At 48.6% G+C, this 18,466-nt stretch overlaps 1 protein-coding gene across 1 annotated transcript; it reads left to right on the top strand.

The window, feature by feature from the left end:
- The first annotated feature begins 16,996 nt into the window (after positions 1-16,996).
- LOC123409865 (protein GLUTAMINE DUMPER 6-like) lies at positions 16,997-17,771 on the top strand. The gene has a single exon (XM_045102734.1). The coding sequence runs from the start codon at positions 17,241-17,243 to the stop codon at positions 17,598-17,600; it is 360 nt and encodes a 119-aa protein (XP_044958669.1). The 5' UTR covers positions 16,997-17,240; the 3' UTR covers positions 17,601-17,771.
- The last annotated feature ends 695 nt before the right edge of the window (positions 17,772-18,466 follow it).

Genomic DNA, 18,466 nt, shown 5'->3' with positions numbered 1-18,466 from the left:
GATTATGCTGTTGGTGCTTTTCTACGACAAAGAGTTGACAAGAAGTTGAATGTCATTCACTACGCTAGTAAAACTCTAGACAGTGCCCAAAGAAACTATGCCACTACGGAGAAGGAATTTTTAACAGTCGTGTTTGCATGTGAAAAGTTCAGATCTTACATAGTTGACTCCAAACTCACTATTCACTCTGATCATGCTGCTATTAAGTACCTCATGGAGAAGAAGGACGCTAAGCCTAGGCTGATCAGATGGGTTCTCCTGCTACAGGATTTTTGGAAAATTAGAAAAATAAAAAGCAGTCCGGAGAGCGAACGAGGCGGCCACAAGCCCTGCCACCGCCCCTACCCCCTGGTGGCGGAGGTCAAGCTTGTGGGCACGTCGTGTGCCTCCCGGGCTCTGTTTTCTTGCGGAGGACTCCTTCTGGCCCAAACAAATTAATATATAGTTGCCCGAAGGTTTTGATCTCCGTGTCGTGTAGTTTTCCTCTGTTTTCGTTTCGAGCCACTTTCTGTGACCGATCTAGATCATCATGACTTCCCCAAACGCTCCTAAGGACAAGATCTTCAAGAAGGTCATCAATCCCTACCTCACGAAAGTGCTGAAACACCCTCAATCTATCAAGATGAGCGAGGGGATGTTGCACATCCGTGATGTTGAGGGGCCTAAGAAGACCGGAAGCGTGGAGACGAGGCTCGAAGCAGTGGAGCAACAAGTCCTCAAGTGCCAAGGGATGGTGGAGCGTAGACTCAACGCCAACCACACGATAATCATGGAGTTCACTAGCAATCACAAGATGGATGCCATTGATATTGGGAAACACCTCTCCAGGCTCTACGATAGGGTTGATCAACTTCAGGGCCAGATCTATGACCTGCAGAATCAAAACTATGAGTATGAGTACAGATTTAAATCAATAAGGTTGGCTGCAGATTTGAGGATTCTGACAACTCATTCATCCTGCCATGATGGAGCACCTATGCCTTGGAAGAGTGAGGATCAGACTACTCCGACAACAACAACACCATCACCACCAAAGGAAGACAACTAATCATTGGTATGGGCAATCCCCTTGGCTTCTGCCAAGATTGGGGGAGTTGCCCTGGTATCGTATCACCTTTATATCTTTTGCTTTTACCTTTATTTTAGTTCTTTCCTTTTCAGTTTTTATTTCTTCTTTTATAGAAATAAGTCTTTAGTTTTTAGTTTGAGTCTTTTGCTTTTGTCTCTCCCCTAATGCATTCGAGCTTACGAGCTATATAATAAAGAGTTTCTTAGTCAAGGGTTTGCTTTGTGCCATGATCAAAAGTATGAAAAGAACGATAGCATGATAGATCATGAGATGATCTTATGGAAAGTGATAACTTCACTTATGACTCGTATGATGATTGAAACTAGTTGAGAATAAATCAACATAGACATTAGTCACTGTTGCAATTAATAAGAAGTAATAAGGAAAGAGAGGTTCACATATAAATATATAATCTTAGACATTTTTTGCAATTGTGAGCACTCACCAAACTATTACATGCTTAGGAGTAGATGTTGGACAAGGAAGACAACATAATGAATTGTGTTTGCTTGGTTCCAAACAATGTTATATGATTGGAGATCCCTTAGCATGTGACGATTGCTTCCACCTCATATGAGCCAAAACTCCCGCACCAAGTAGAGATACTACTTGTGCATCCATAAACCTCCAACCCAGTTTTGCCATGAGAGTCCACCATACCTACCTATGGATTGAATAAGATCCTTCAAGTAAGTTGTCATCGGTGCAAGCAATAAAAATTGCTCTCTAATATGTATGATCTATTAGTGTGTGGAAAATAAGCTTTGTACGAACCTGTGATGAGGAAGACATAAAAGCGACAGACTACATAATAAAGTTCTTTATCACAGGAGGCAATATAAAGTGACGTTCCTCCGCACTAAGAGGACACGCATTCAAACCTCAAAAGCGCATGACAACCTCTGCTTCCCTCTGCGAAGGGCCTATCTTGTACCTTTACTTTTTTTCCCTTGTAAGAGTCATGGTGATCATCACCAATTCCCTATTTTTGCCTTTGTCTTGGCTACCGTCACATGTTTGGGAAAGATCTATATTCATATATCAACTTGGAGTTGAGTACTTATGATTTATTTTTGTTGACTTTACCCTTGAGATAAATGGTTGGGAGGCAAAACTATAAGCCCCTATCTTCCTCTGTGTCCAGCTGAAACTTTGACACCAGGCATAAGCCTCGTTGCTCGAGTCGGCATCCTCAAAGGCTGTCTCATTAGAGTTGTCGTCGTCGTCGTAAAGGAGCAGCTGGAACGGATCCTCCGGGATCACGTTGCTGTCAGCTTCGCGCTCCAAGCTGAACTCATTCAAGGCCGAGAAGGAGGCAACATCGCTGGCCCGCACCTGCAGCTCATCTTCGATGAAGGCCAGCTCCGCTTCTGTGTCGGCGCGTTGCGCGGCGACCCGGCCCAAGTCTTGGTTTTTATACCACGACTTGGCCAGGCGGAGCGCCATGTACGCTCTGGCACGTGCGGCTGACGTACGCCAGGTGTCTAGGCGAGAGATGTCGGCCTCAAGCTAGCAGGACAGTCGGCTCATTGACGCTGACTCCACCGCATCAGCCAGAGGGCCTTCACCATGGCTAGCCCGGCTTCCTGGAGCCAGTTCAGAGAACGCGCTAGCTCGAGCATGCGGGCCTTGGCACTAGTGGCTATTTCCTCCATGGTCCAGTCGGCGGTGGCGTCCACCTCAATGCCGGCAGCACGACGCTCATCGCGACTGGCCTCCACGACTACTTCTGCCGCCTCCCGTGTCCCTGGGAAGAGTCCTCGGGCGCAAGAATAGGGGCACGGTGTGAGCAGGAAGAGAAAAGAAAAGCTAGATGATGACCCACAAGTATAGGGGATCAATCGTAGTCCTTTCGATAAGTAAGAGTGTCGAACCCAACGAGGAGCAGAAGGATCTGACAAGTGGTTTTCAGCAAGGTAAAATCTGCAAGCACTGAAATTATCGGTAACAAGTGATTGTGTGGTGAGATGATTCGTCGCAAGCAACAAGTAACAAAAGTAGCAACGGTGCAGCAAAGTGGCCCGATCCCTTTTGTAGCAAGGGACAAGCGTGGACAAAGTCTTATAGGAGGAAAAACGCTCCCAAGGACACACGGGAATTTCTGTCATGCTAGTTTTCATCATGTTCATATGATTCGCGTTCGTTACTTTGATAGTTTGATATGTGCGTGGACCGGCGCTTGGGTGCTACCCTTACTTGGAAAATCATGCCACTTATGATTAACCCCTCTCACAAGAATCCGCAACTACGAAAGAAGAATTAAGACAAAGTCTAACCATAGCATTAAACTAGTGGATCCAAATCATCCCCATACGAAGCAACGCATAAACTAGGGTTTAAGCTTATGTCACTCTAGCAACCCATCATCTACTTACTACTTCCCAGTGCCTTCCTCTAGGCCCAAATAATGGTGAAGTGTTATGTAGTCGACGTTCACATAACACCACTAGAGGAAAAACAACATACAACACATCAAAATACCGAACGAATACCAAATTCACATGACTACTATTAGCACGACTTATCCCATGTCCTCGGGAACAAAAGTAACTACTCACAAAGCATAATCATATTCATGAACAAAGAGGTAATGAGTAGCATCAAGGATCTGAACATAAACTCTTCCACCAAGTAATCCAACTAGCATCAACTACAAGGAGTAATTAACACTACTAGGAACCTTACGAGTACCAATCGGAGTCGCGAGACGGAGATTGGTTACAAGTGATGAACAAGGGTTTGGAGATGAGATGGTGCTGATGAACATGTTGATGGTGACGAGTCCCCTCCGACGAGAGGAGTGTTGGTGATGACGATGGCGACGATTTCTCCCTCCGGGGGGGAAGTTTCCCCGGCAGGATCGTCCTACCGGAGCTCTAGATTGGTTCTGCTCAAGTTCCGCCTCGTGGCGACGGTGAAACCATGAAAAAGCTCCTCCTTGATTTTTTTTTTCCAGACGAAACCCTTCATATAGCAGAAGAGGGGGGCAAGTGGGCCAGCAGGGTGCCCACAAGCCCTCATGGCGCGGCCTGGGGGGTGGTCACGCCGTGCAGGCTTGTGGCCATCCCCTGGCGCCCCTCTGGCACTTCTTCAGCCTAGTATTTTTTATAAATCCGGAAAAAAATCCTTGTTGATTTTTACGGCGTTTGGAGTTGCGCAGAATAGGTATCTCAAACTTGCTCCACTTTCAGGCCAGAATTCCAACTGACGACATTCTCCCTCTTCATGTAAACCTTGCAAAATAAGGGAGAAAAGGCATAAGAATTGTACCGTGAAGTGAAATAACAGCCCAAGAAGCGATAAATATCAACATGAAAACATGATGCAAAATGGACGTATCAACTCCCCCAAGCTTAGACCTCGCTTGTCCTCAAGCGAAAGCCTCACTCAATAAATATGTCCACATGTTTAGAGAGAGAGGTGTCGACAAAACAAGATACAAACATGCATACATCATGATCAAGCTCAGAACAGCAATACCAACATATAATCTCTCATACTGAAGTGATAGTTCCTTCACAAAGTAAAGCATGGATCAAGAACCTTACCGAGAAGTAACAACCGATAGCCTTTAGTCATTGCAGCAATTGCAATTTATCACAACATCAGAAAGAGTCAAATACGAGCTTGTAAAGCAAATCCACATACTCAATCATTCTTTCGTTCTCTACAATTGCTACAACTCACGTGGTACTCATGAGATCAAAGTTTCAGCTGGACACAGAGAAAGATAGGGGCTTATAGTTTTGCCTCCCAAGTGCTTACCTCAAGGGTAATGTCAACAATAATAATTCATGAATACTTACCTCCAAGTTGACATATGAGTATAGATCTTCCCCAAGCATATGATGTTAGCCAAGATAAAGGCAGAATAAGGAATTGGTGAAGATCACCATGACTCTTTCAAGGGCAAAAAGTAAAGGTACAAGATAGGCCCTTCGCAGAGGGAAGCAGAGGTTGTCATGCGCTTTTGAGGTTTGGATGTGTGTCCTCTTAGTGCGGAGGAACGTCACTTTATATTGCCTCCTGTGATAAAGAACTTTATTATGCAGTTTGTCGCTTTTATGTCTTCCTCATCACAGGTTCGTACAAAGCTTATTTTCCACACACTAATAGATCATACATATTAGAGAGCAATTTTTATTGCTTGCACCGATGACAACTTACTTGAGGGATCTTATTCAATCCATAGGTAGGTATGGTGGACACTCATGGCAAACTGGGTTGAAGGTTTATGGATGCACAAGTAGTATCTCTACTTAGTTCGGGAGGTTTGGCTAATATGAGGTGGAAGCAATCGTCACATGCTAAGGGATCTCTAATCATATAACATTGTTCGGAGCCAAGCAAACACAATTCATTATGTTGTCTTCCTTGTCCAACATCTACTTCTAGGCATTCAATAGTTTAGAGGGTTCACAATCATAGATGGTGTCAGAGATGATATATTTATATGTGAACCTCTCCTTCCTTATCACTTCCTATTAATTGCAACAATGACCAAGGTCTATGTTTGCCTACCCTCAACAAGTTTCAATCCTCATTCTTTTTATACGTGAAGCCATCACTTCCCATAAGATCATTACACGATCTTTCATGCTTTTGTTCTATTCTCACTCTTTTGATCATGGCAAGAGGAAAAGCCCTTCAACTAAGACACTCTTTATTATATGGCTCACGAGCTCGAATACATCGGGGGTGACACAAAGCAAAACTCAAGACTAAAACACTAAGACTTTTAATCTACTAGAGAAAGAGAAAACTGAAAAGGAAAACTAAAACAAAGGTAAAGGCAAAAGATGTGATGGTGATACAATACCGGGGCAACTCCCCCAAGCTTGGCACAAGCCAAGGGGATTGCCCATACCCATGTTCAGTTGTCTTCCTTTTGTGGTGATGGTGGAGGAGTTGTTGCAACATGGGCTTGATCCTCCGTCTTCCAAGGCATAGGTGCTCCATCATGGAAAGATGAACGAGTCTCCGGAATCCTCAAATCTACAACCAACCGTATTGATTTAAATCTATACTCATACTCACAGTTTTGGTTCTGTAGGTCATAGATCTGGGCGTGGAGTTGATCAATCCTATCATAGAGCCTGGAGAGGTGTTTCCCAATGTCACTGGCATCAATCCTGTGCTTGCTTGTGAACTCCGTGATCATCATGTGGTTGGCGTTGAGTCCACGCTCCACCATCCCTTAGCACTTGAAGACTTGTTGCTCCATTGCTTCGAGCCTCGTCTCCATGCTTCCGGTCTTCTTGGGCCCTCAACATCACGGATGTGCAACATCCCCTCATGCATCTCGATAGATTGAGGGTGTTGCAGCACTCCCGTGAGGTAGGGATTGGTGACCTTCTCGAAGATCTTGTCCTTCGGAGCTTTTGGGGAAGTCATAGCGATCTAGATCTGCAACAGAAACAGGCTCGAAGCGAAAAACAGAAGAAATCTGCGTGATGCAGGGGTCAGACCAAACGGGAGTATATATAATGATTTTTTTCCAGACTAGAAGGAGTACCCTGCACGAAAATGGAGTCCGGGAAGCGCACGACGTGGCCACAAGCCCTCCCGACACGGCCAGGGGGTGGGCCCGCGCCGGGCAGGCTTGTCGCCTCCTCGCGGACTTTCCGGACTACTTCCAATTTTTGTATTTTTTTCAAATATTCCAAAACGGAGAAAATTTCCTTCTCGAAAAGTTTTGGACTCTGTTTTCTTACCGAATCACATACCTCTTCGTTTCGGAGTCTGAAACAGGCTGATAAATATCCCTTAGGTATTCTTTCGGAGTTATGGTATTGATAATATTTCTCTCAACATTTATGGGAGTACGTGAGATATAATGATTGATTCTCTGCCCATTTACAACTCTCGGACAATTACCTTCCGTGTTGTTGATCTTGATAGCACCGGAACGATATACTTCCTCAACAACATAGGGACCTTCCCATTTAGAGAGAAGCTTGCCTGCAAAGAATCTTAAACGAGAGTTATATAGCAAGACATAATCACCTACATTGAACTCACGCTTTTGTATCCTCTTATCATGCCACCTCTTAACCTTTTGTTTGAACAACTTGGCATTCTCATATGTCTGAGTTCTCCATTCATCAACTGAGCTAATATCAAATAACCTCTTCTCACCGGCAAGTTTGAAATCAAAGTTGAGCTCTTTGATTGCCCAATAAGCTTTATGCTCTAGATCAAGAGGTAAATGACATGCTTTACCGTACACCATTTTGTACGGAGACATGCCCATGGGATTCTTATATGCAGTTCTATAAGCCCACAATGCATCATCGAGCTTCTTAGACCAATTCTTTCTAGACCTGTTGTCAGTCTTTTGCAGAATCAGTTTAATCTCTCTATTTCTTAGCTCTACTTGACCACTGGACTGAGGGTGGTAGGGAGACACAATTCTATGGTTGACATCGTACTTAGCAAGCGTTTTATGGAAAGCACCATGAATGAAATGTGAACCACCGTCGGTCATTAGATATCTAGGGACTCCAAATCTAGGGAAGATAACTTCTTTCAGCATCCTGATAGAGGTGTTGTGATCAGCACTACTAGTGGGGATAGCTTCTACCCACTTAGTGACGTAATCAACAGCAACTAGGATATGAGTATACCCGTTGGATTTTGGAAAAGGTCCCATATAATCAAAGCCCCGGACATTAAATGGTTCAATGACAAGTGAATAGTTCATAGGCATTTCCTGACGTTTGCTAATATTACCTATTCTTTGACATTTGTCACAAGACAACACAAAATTACGGGCATCATTGAAGAGAGTGGGCCAATAGAAACCATATTGCAATACCTTGTGTGCAGTTCTATCTCCCGCATGGTGTCCTCCGTAGGCCTCGGAGTGACACTTATGTAGGATATGTCCATATTCCTGTTCAGGTACACAACGTCTAATAACACCATCTACTCCTTCCTTATAAAGGTGAGGATCATCCCAAAAGTAGTGTCTCAAGTCAAAGAAGAATTTCTTCTTTTGCTGGTACGTGAAACTAGGTGGTATATATTTGGCAATGATATAGTTTGCATAATCAGCATACCACGATGCACTACGTGAAGCATTGATGGCATTCAATTGCTCATCAGGAAAGCTATCATCAATAGGTTGTGGGTCATCAAGAACGTTCTCCAACCTAGACAAGTTATCTTCTACGGGGTTATCAGCACCCTTTCTGTCGACAACGTGCAAATCAAATTCTTGTAGTAAGAGAACCCATCTGATAAGCCTAGGTTTAGCGTCCTTCTTCTCCTTGAGGTATTTAATAGCAGCATGATCAGTGTGAATAGTGACTTTGGAATCAACTATGTAAGACCTGAACTTTTCACATGCAAACACGACTGCTAAAAATTCCTTCTCCGTAGTAGCATAGTTTATTTGGGCACTGTCTAGAGTTTTACTAGCGTAGTGAATAACATTCAACTTCTTATCGACTCTTTGCCCTAGAACAGCACCAACAGCATAATCACTAGCATCACACATGATTTCAAAAGGTAAGTTCCAATAAGGTGGTTGAACAATAGGTGCAGTTATCAAAGCCCTCTTAAGTATTTCGAAGGCTTCCTCACAATCATCGTAAAAAACAAAAGGAATGTCCTTTTGGAAGAGATTGGTAAGAGGCCTAGAAATCTTAGAGAAGTCTTTAATGAACCTTCTATAGAAACCAGCATGACCAAGGAAACTTCTTATACCTTTGATATCTGTGGGGTATGGCATTTTCTCGATTGCATCAACCTTAGCCTTATCGACTTCAATACCTCTTTCAGAAATTTTATGTCCTAAGATGATGCCTTCATTAACCATAAAGTGGCACTTCTCCCAATTCAAGACAAGCTTGGTGTCTTTACATCTCTGCAAGACTCGATCATGGTTGCTGAGGCAATCATCAAAGGAAGACCCGTAAACAGAAAATTCATCCATGAAAACTTCGACAATCTTTTCACAAAAGTCAGAGAATATAGCCATCATACATCTTTGAAAGGTGGCAGGTGCATTACGTAAGCCAAAAGGCATACGTCTATAAGAAAAGGTACCGAAAGGGCAGGTGAAAGTGGTTTTCCTGATCAGATTGTGCAACTGGTATTTGGGAGAAACCAGAATAACCATCTAGAAAGTAGAAGTGTGTGTGTTTAGACAACCTTTCTAGCATTTGGTCGATAAAAGGCAGAGGGTAATGATCTTTCCTAGTGGCCTTATTCAATTTCCTAAAATCGATCACCATCCTATAGCCAGTAATAATCCTCTGTGGGATCAATTCATCCTTATCATTAGGGACAACAGTAATACCTCCCTTCTTAGGGACGCAATGCACCGGACTCACCCAATCGCTATGAGCAACAGGATAGATAATACCCGCTTCCAGAAGCTCTAGGATTTCTTTTCTTACTACTTCTTTCATCTTAGGATTCAATCTCCTTTGATGATCAGTAACTGGTTTGAAATCAGGATCGATTTTAGTCTTGTGCTGGCATAGAGTGGGACTAATGCCCTTAAGATCATCAAGAGTATATCCGATAGCAGCACGGTGCTTCCTCAGAGTTTTTAGTAACTTCTTTTCTTCATGCTCCGAGAGGCTAGCACTAATAATAACAGGATATATCTCTTTTTCATCAACATAGGCATACTTAAGAGTATGAGGCAACTGTTTAAGCTCGAACACAGGATCACCCTTTGGTGGAGGTGGATCCCCAAGCAGTTCAACAGGCAAGTTATTCTTAAGGTTAGGATATTGTTCTAAGACAACTCTATCTATTTGATCCTTTTCATCCATATGCATATCATTTTCATGCTCAATCAAGTATTTCTCTAAGGGGTCAGTAGGAGGCACGGCAATAGAAACTAAGGCAATAGTTTCATCCTTACTAGGAAACTCCTTTTCATGAGGTTGTCTACCAAACTTGGAGAAATTGAACTCATGTGGCACACCTTCAAAGCCAACGGTGACAGTTTGCTTCTCACAGTCAATATGAGCATTGACGGTATTGAGAAAAGGTCTGCCAAATATGATGGGACAAAAGCTATCTTGAGAGGTAGCAAGAACGAGGAAATCAGCAGGATACTTCGTTTTACCACACAAGACTTCAACATCCCTAACAATTCCCATAGGGCAGATAGTATCTCTATTGGCAAGCTGAATAGTGACATCAATACGCTCTATCTCAACAGGTGCAATCTCATCTTTGATTTCGTCATATAAGGATTGAGGTATTGCACTAACACTAGCACCCACGTCACATAAACCATGATAACAATGATCTCCTATCTTAACAGAAACCACAGGCATGCCAACAACAGGCCTATGTTTGTCTCTAACGTGAGGTTTAGGAATTCTAGCAGCATCTTCACAGAAGTGAATATTATGTCCCTCAACATCGTCGGACAGAAGATCTTTGATAATAGCAATGCTAGGTTCAACTCTAATTTGCTCAGGGGGTGTAGGTGTTCTAATATAGCCTCTACGTATCACAGTTGAAGCTTTAGAATGATCCTTTATCCTAACAGGGAAAGGTGGTTTCTCAATGTAAGCACTGGGAACCACAGGATCATTATAGGCAATGACTTTCTCTTCAACTGGAGTGGGTTTAACTACATTGACTTCTAACGGAGGATGATATTTAAACCACTTCTCTTTGGAGAGATCAATATGGCCAGGGTGGGTGGTCGCGCCTATCAGGCTTGTGGCCACCTGCTGGCGCCCCTCTGGCACTTCTTCGGCCCAGTATTTTTTATAAATCCGGAAAAAAAATCATCGTTGATTTTTACGGCGTTTGGAGTTGCGCAGAATAGGTATCTCAAACTTGCTCCACTTTTAGGCCAGAATTCCAGCTGCCGACATTCTCCCTCTTTATGTAAACCTTGCAAAATAAGAGATAAAAGGCATAAGTATTGTACCGTGAAGTGAAATAACAGCCCAAGAAGCGATAAATATCAACATGAAAACATGATGCAAAATTGACATATCACTAGACAGCAAGAAAAAGGCAAGGCAAGGCAAAGAGGGCTTACGATTGAGATGAATGTCGACCTCGCCCGCCTCCTCCACAGCCTCATGGTCCCAAACTATGCGCTCTTGAGCCAGGCGGGTGACCTCGCTCCGGAGGGTCTGGGCCGCCTCGACCTCCTTCGCCAAGTGGACCTGCGCCTCCTTCAGGGCGACATCCTTCTTCACCTTCTCATCAGAATGTAGCTTCTCCAAGCGTTCCAGGTCAGCGGTATGGGAGGCCTCCTTCTGCTTTATGGTGTCGGCATGGGTGGCGCGCAACTGCTCCACCTCCGCCCGGTGGGCCGCCTCGCGGTCCTACTTCTCCGTCTGGAGAAGATCCACCTACGGGCGGAGCCGACCGTCTTCACCATGCATGGTGTCACGTTCCGAGACGGCCTAGTCCAGCCGGCCCTTGAAGGTCGTGGGTCCGGCCCTCGACTTCCTGGACCTGGGCCAGCAACGCATTGTTAGCCTGCGCCTGGCTGTTATGAAGATCCTACAACGAAGAGAATCAAAGCGAATCAGGAATAAGACTCGGCTCGGCTAACTCTTAGCCGGCCCGACTCTCGGGGGCTACACTCAATGGGTGTGCTAGCGCGCCCCCACTAAAAGAGAAAAAAGAAAAGCCAGCCGCCGCGAGTAAGACTCGGCCCGGCTAATTCTAAGTCGGCCTGACTCTCGGGGGCTACACCCAATGGGTGCACTGGCGTGCCCCCACTGATGTAAAGAAAGAAGAAGAAGCAAAATCTCAACCAAATCAACCGAAAAGGTGCAGGAATTGGAAACTTACCGCAGTCCACTCTTCGAGGCGGTTTAGATCTTCCTTGGCCATGAGTGTCGCGTGCGCCACCTTGTTGTGGGTGCGGGAGAACGCAGCCACCAGTGCAGGGACCCAGTCAGCGTGGCGCCAGGAGGCAAGGTCGCGTGTTTGGCCTTGGCCGCGTTCTAGGACTCTAGGGGCCGTCTCCCGGAGTCGGAGCCGGCTCTGGAGGCGAAAGGGCCACGGCCGGATACGACTATGGTGTCGTCTCATGGCGGCGCACTTCTAGTCGGCTCCTCGATGCATCGGCCCAGTGAGGCACCTGCGGGCCCTCGGTCCGCACGGTCTTGTCCTTCACCACCAAAGTCGTCTCGTGTTGGGTGGTGGGATCTCCGTCTCCGGCGCATCCATGGTCACCTCCGGTGCGCCGTCCGCTCCGGCGTCTCGCGCATCGGGCGCCGCATCGAGATCCACTTGCGCAGAGGCAGGCTCTGGCCCGATGGTCCTGGCGTTCTCGGTCGCCTTGCGCTGGCCCAAGCCGGCTCGCTGGTCGGAGCCTCCGCACTCACCCGCGAGGTGGGGTCGTGCCTTGATTTGGACCGTCTCTCGTTGGTGGTTGGCTTCTCGGCATGGCCGGCTGCGCGCTTGACGGCCTGGCCCTGTCCTGCAGCTGCCTTCCGAGCCGCCTCCTCCCACGGACGCTTCTCCTGCTCGATCAGCGCCTGCTTGGAGGCATCGGCATCAGCCTAGGTGGCCCGTTCTGCAGCTGCGACGTCATCTTCCTCCGCCATCTGGGCCTCCCTGCTAAGCCATAAGCTGGTAAGGGGAGATCTCCTAATCAAGAATCGAGGAAAGCAGAGGAAAGGAGGAATGCGATTACTTACCCTGCAACGACGGGAACCGACCGTCTGCCCACAGTGACCCGCTGCTTCTTCGAGACGGCCCCGCGACCTCCAGCCGGAGGCAGTGCTGCAGTTCGTTTGGGAGCCAGCTTGGCGGCGGCGATCTTCTTGCCTTTCCGCCGCGCTACTTGCCTTGTGCCGCCGGCTCGCGGGCAGCTCGATGTTGTCGCATCATGGGAGGGCCGGAGACCTCTTCTACATCTTCCAGGTCCTCCGCGTCGGCTGCATCGCGTAAGGGAGGCAACACCTCATCATCATCCGTCCAGTCAAGCAACGCAGATGCTAAAAACTCACCTGCTGACTCGGTGCCTTCCGACTCCACCGCCCCTTCAACATCTTCGGAGGCGGAAGTTTGGAGCTCCACCTCGTCCTCGTCCTCGATCTCGACGGGATCCGACACTTCCACATCGGCAGCCGGCTATTGACATACTTGCACGCGCTCGAACAGCTGAGGGAGTAACCGGCGTCCGACGTCAGATGCCGGACAGAAATCAAGAAAGAGATGAAATATACTCAATGAAGGAACATACCGGTGGAGCCGGATGGCTTCAGTCGTAGGGAGCCATGCCCCACTCCCACTCACCACCTTCATCCATGGAGGCGAAGAAGATCAAGTTCACCTGCTGGGCCACCTTGTCGGCTCGGTAGTTCTTCGTCGAGAGCCGGCATGGATCATGTCGGGTACCCATCTGGCATATCAGGTGCGGCCAGTCCTGCAAAGGCAAGATCCGGCGGGCCACCATGGTGGCGAGAAAGTCTCTGGCCAAAAGGCCCTGAGTCTTCAAGATCTCGAGGTGGGCGCATATCAACTTCACCTCTGGGATGGGCTTCGGAAGTGAACTGCTCCAGTTCAGCTTAGCAGTCGGTGGAGCTATGGCAAAAGGAGGAAGATTGATGTAGTCATGAAGGGGATCGACATTCTTCACGTAGAAGAAACCCCTCTGCCACTTCTTCACCGAGTCTTGCACAGGCAGCTTCGGGAAGCCGGAGGCGGATCGGTGATGAACAAGTGTGAAGCCGCACGGGGTCATCCTCTTGACGGTGGGATCATCGGTCGGCGCCGTCTGCTGCTTGAAGAAGAACAGCTTGCGCCACAAATCCAAGCGGGGTTCGATCCCAGAAACACTTCGCACAAAGTGACATAGGCTGCAAGCTGGAGGATGGCATTGGGCGCAAGATGATGCAGCTGCAAGCCGAAAAATACAAGGAATCGCGAGAAGAACTCGCTGGCGGGAAGCCCGGATCCGCGGAAGAAGTGCTCCTTGAAGACCACCACCTCGCCGTCGCGAGCGGTCGGAGATCCTTCCGCGTCGGGGAGGCGCACCTCCACGCGCTCCGCTGGGGGCAGCATGTGGCGGTGGCGGAGCACCTCGATGTGCCCAGCGGTGACGTCGCTGCCCTCCCATGCGCCTCGAAACTTCGCCTTCTCGGCGGCGGATTGAGACATGGTGGGGCGGCGGCGAGTAGTTCATCAAGGTGCGCTGGGCTCCGGCAACAAATAGCAGCGACCGTGCGATGGAGTCTCCTTCTCTCTCTGGCTCTGGGAGGGAAGGAGCACTGGAGCGGAGCGGGGTGGGTGCGAATGGCCTTTTCGAAGCCCCCGCCCCTCCATTTAAACCTCCGAATACATCGTGGGGAGGGGATCCGGTGCGCACGATCCCCACCTCCTCCAAATCGTGCGGGAGCGTTAATGCGTCCCGAAATACCAACTATCGCAGCGCGATCTGCAAAGGATCCCCGCGCGCGGGCCGAGGGCGCAGCATGGCGGGCCTCATGGCACATGCCCATTCCCGCCGCGCACGTGGCCTGTCAGGGCGCGGCGCCCAAAGACTGACACATGGCACGATGAGGCCACATGCGGTGAAGCCGAGGCGTCTGTCGGTAGCCGGCCGGCTCTAGGTCCAGACGCTTCCCATACAAACGACTCTCAAGACCGGCCAGCCGAATACTCAAGCCGGCGAGGCCCCTCGCCTCGAGACGGCGGACCTCCCCTGCTTTGGGGACTACTGACGGGGGTATAACCCCGGGGTCGGCTCATCAAGCCTACTCCTCTACATTTTGGGTACAGAGGAAAGCAATAGCTTCCTCAACTACCGGCTCCTCCTGGCCGTCTACGAAGTACATGCCGGCAAGGAGTGTAGCCAGCTACTCTTTCTGGCCGGCTGGCCATGCCTCCAGCCGGCTGAAGGGCTCCTGTCTCATCAATCCCTAGGATGTGGCGGGGGCCTTCGATTAAAGGTGAAGGTACGTCAGCATAGGTACGAGAGAGAAGTGCACGCCTAGCTACAGTGTCAATGGTCGTACCGCTGACCTATGCCGGCTCCGATCCGTCAACCCTCCACAGTACCCGCACGTCGGCACCCACTCCATTACCCGGTCCGGCGCGGCTACAGTGGAGACGGACATACCGGTGACCGGCGCCGGATCCCGCAACACGACGCCCGACGTACAACATGCGCTCTGCATGGGCAGCACACACCAACCCCATAGGCTGGCCGGTGGGTCCCAAGGTCAGATGGGACCTTGCAGCCGGCGGACCCCAAGCGACAAGACTAAACCATAGTGGCCCACCTGGCCGGGTAGAGAGACTGCCAGCCGGGTCCCCCATTATGTACTTATATCCATTTTGTAGGTCAGTGGGTTCGTCTATAAAACCCCCCGACCCCTTCCATGCAGAGGGTCGGCCATTCATACACTCCCTCCCCCCCCCCCCACACACACAGGAGAGGTAGAACGCGAGCCGGCAGCTCCTTCTTCCTCCTTCGTCGAACAGCTCATGGAGCATCTTGTAAACACTCTGGTTCATCAACCATTCCGACAGGACTAGGCGTATTATCTCTCACGGAGAGCCCCGAACCTGGGTACATCGTGCGTCTTGCTCGCTAGTTATCAATCCCGTTTCCGGAGCCCGTCGGTGTCCTTTCGGCTCCAACCTCTCTCGATAAGCCTACCCATGGCATATGTCGTGAGGAAACGACGACACTCGGCTTACCTGAAGTCATTCGGATCGCCTTATGTCAGTCGGACGCACCTTCGCACTCGGACCACAGCGAGACGATGGCACTGAAGAGGCTGCAACAGCAAAGGACATAAACTATCACATGAAGTGCAGTGAAGACCTGCATTACCAGTAACACCATAAGTTATAGCTACCGTTTCTAGTAACTCCCATATTAATTAGCATTAAATCGCCTTGTAATGAAGCTCAGTCGGCCGTGACGCACTCTATATAAGCCACTCCCGGGCTCATGCTCAAGGGTTCAGCATGTTGTAATCTCACATACCCCATAAGGAAACATCAGCCTCAGGTCTCAAGACTTAGGGTTCTTACCAATCCCGAGTGGGGTCCGAACTCGTGCATCCGAGTGTATCCCCCGCTCTTAATTAGGCTTCGCCCCTCCGTTTGTATCCCCAGTACTATTATCAGGGTCATTCCCACGACAGAGAGGATCGCCAATGTGCCACCGACTAGCGGGCCAGGGGGAGGAGTAGGTAGACACCGCGCGCGTCTGTCTCGTGTCCGCGCCGACGCGAATCAGACTCAAAAATAGATCGGAAATGGTTCGGCACGCGGACTAAAAGCAAATACGCGTCCGTTTGAATCGACGCCTTGAACGGATTTTTCTGCCCCTGTGACCCAAACGGACGCGCGGAGACGAAATGGGTCGACGCGTTGGAGTTGCTATAAGGCCTTCCGTAATGGTAGTATCTTGGCACAATATCATAGGCAAAATGCTGACGTGGCACTATATTTATTGAGGAAAGAGGAGGTTGTTGTATCTTATTTAGGATACGGCTCTTGCACGGTATCATAGGCAAAATAACTTGTTAGACCAATCACATATTAGTATGAGGCCAAAATCATTAAATACATGCTTACTAAGATACGACACTTAACATACAATACATTAGGATGATTGTATCTAACGATCGTATACTATCTAGGATACCGCGCTAAGAAACAATGCATTACGAAAGGCCTAATGCAGAAACTTCTAGAACCGTAGATAAATGGGCATGAATAAATTCCGAGTGGTAATTGTAGTACTAGTGGATGTAGTACTACTGATCCCACCGTCTATGTTGGGTAGGCCCCACCTGTCTCAGAAAGGCAAAACCAGGTCCCACCATCCAATCGGCCAAAACACAGCGGACGTACTACTGTGCATGCAGCCGCAGCAACAGAAAGAGATCGCCAAACGAAACCCAACCTAGCAGCAGCAGTAAGACCTGGGGGAGGCAGCATGCACAGCAGAGCTGGCAAGCAAAGCTCCATCGCGCCGCGCCGCCCCGAGCAGTTTCTTTTCCCCCGCTCTCTTCCCCCCTCCCGCGCCGCCTATAAATACCGCCTCCCTTCTGCCTCCTATCCGCCGCAAGTCTCCCACTCAGACGTTACACCCACCCACCCACAGACAACAAGCAAACCACTACTCTGTACCCAGAGGGAGGGAGGGAAGAAAGAGTAGAAGAGAGATCGATCTGCCGTCAGGGGTGTTTCACCGTTCATCATGAGGACGATCAGAGAAGGCGATGCGCTGGTGGGAGTCGCCGGGCCGCCGGCGGGGATCGGCCACGGCGCGCACCCGGGGCTGTGGAGGACGCCGACGCCGTACATCTTCATCGGCTTCGGGCTCATGATGGGGCTCATCGCGGTGGCGCTGCTGGTGCTCGTCTGCACGCGACGCAAGCCGTCCGGCTCGTCGCGCCGGGGGAGCGCCGCCGAGGACGCGTCGGCGCGCGGGATATCGATGGTGCCGCTCGACAGGGAGCCCAAGGTCGTCGTCATCATGGCCGGCGACGACTTGCCGTCCTTCCTCGCCAGCGCCACGCCGTTCGCGTTCCCCGACGCCGTCGAGCCGCCCCGCTAGGCGGACGCGGGACCAGTTTTGTTCGTCATATTTCCTAGGATTTTACCCTGCGTAATTTCGTCAGTAGTACCTGTTGTATCTAGCAGAGGAGATAGCCGGCGTGCATGTGATGTGAGCGTCCGGCGGCGTTGTTCAGATCTGTGAAAGCGAATGAAGCTTCGGCTTTGCATAGCTTGCATGCCTGCTCTCCAATTCGGTTTCTCACTCAGAAATTTCCACGCTTCTCGTTTGGGTGGGTGGTATTAACTACTCCCGCGTCGTCGTCATTCTATCGCTCTCGCAGTAAAAAATATATCAACAATGAGTCACCAAGCATTAACCACCCCTCGATAATGAGAGAAGAACCACTCTCAAATACTGATCCTGACTGATCCGCAGGCATGACACAAAGTGATAAAGCATTACTCCACTGCCGGTAGTAGTTTGTGCGAGATGACGGAGCTTTACCTGATTGCAGTAATTAAACTGCACCGGTTGCGCGCACGCTGAAACGTGTCCAGTGAAATTTCGGTTTCTGTTGAAAAACTAAACAAATTTCGTGATTAATTTTAGAACACAAGTCATAATTATAGCAACTATTTTTTTTTCGCACACGCAACAACCAATACTTCCCTAGCTTTCTTCCACCCCACTATATTTGTTCCGCACTATATGTCCTCCTATCTCTTATGTTAGGTATTATACTTGGATTATTACTATTGCTTGCAATTGACATGCGCTTCTTATCTATACATATCAAATCATTTGTTTAGGTTGATTAGCACTCCAGCCAAACAATCGTGCTTATTTATGTTCATCATGCTTTATCTCTTTTTGATTAAACTTAGTGGGAGATTACTCATATTTTCAATAAGGGATAAGTATAT

Source organism: Hordeum vulgare, chromosome 7H (genome assembly GCF_904849725.1).
Source record: "Hordeum vulgare subsp. vulgare chromosome 7H, MorexV3_pseudomolecules_assembly, whole genome shotgun sequence".
NCBI lineage: Eukaryota > Viridiplantae > Streptophyta > Magnoliopsida > Poales > Poaceae > Hordeum > Hordeum vulgare.
Note: the sequence above shows the minus strand (reverse complement) of the source record. Positions and strands in the feature narration are given on the sequence as shown.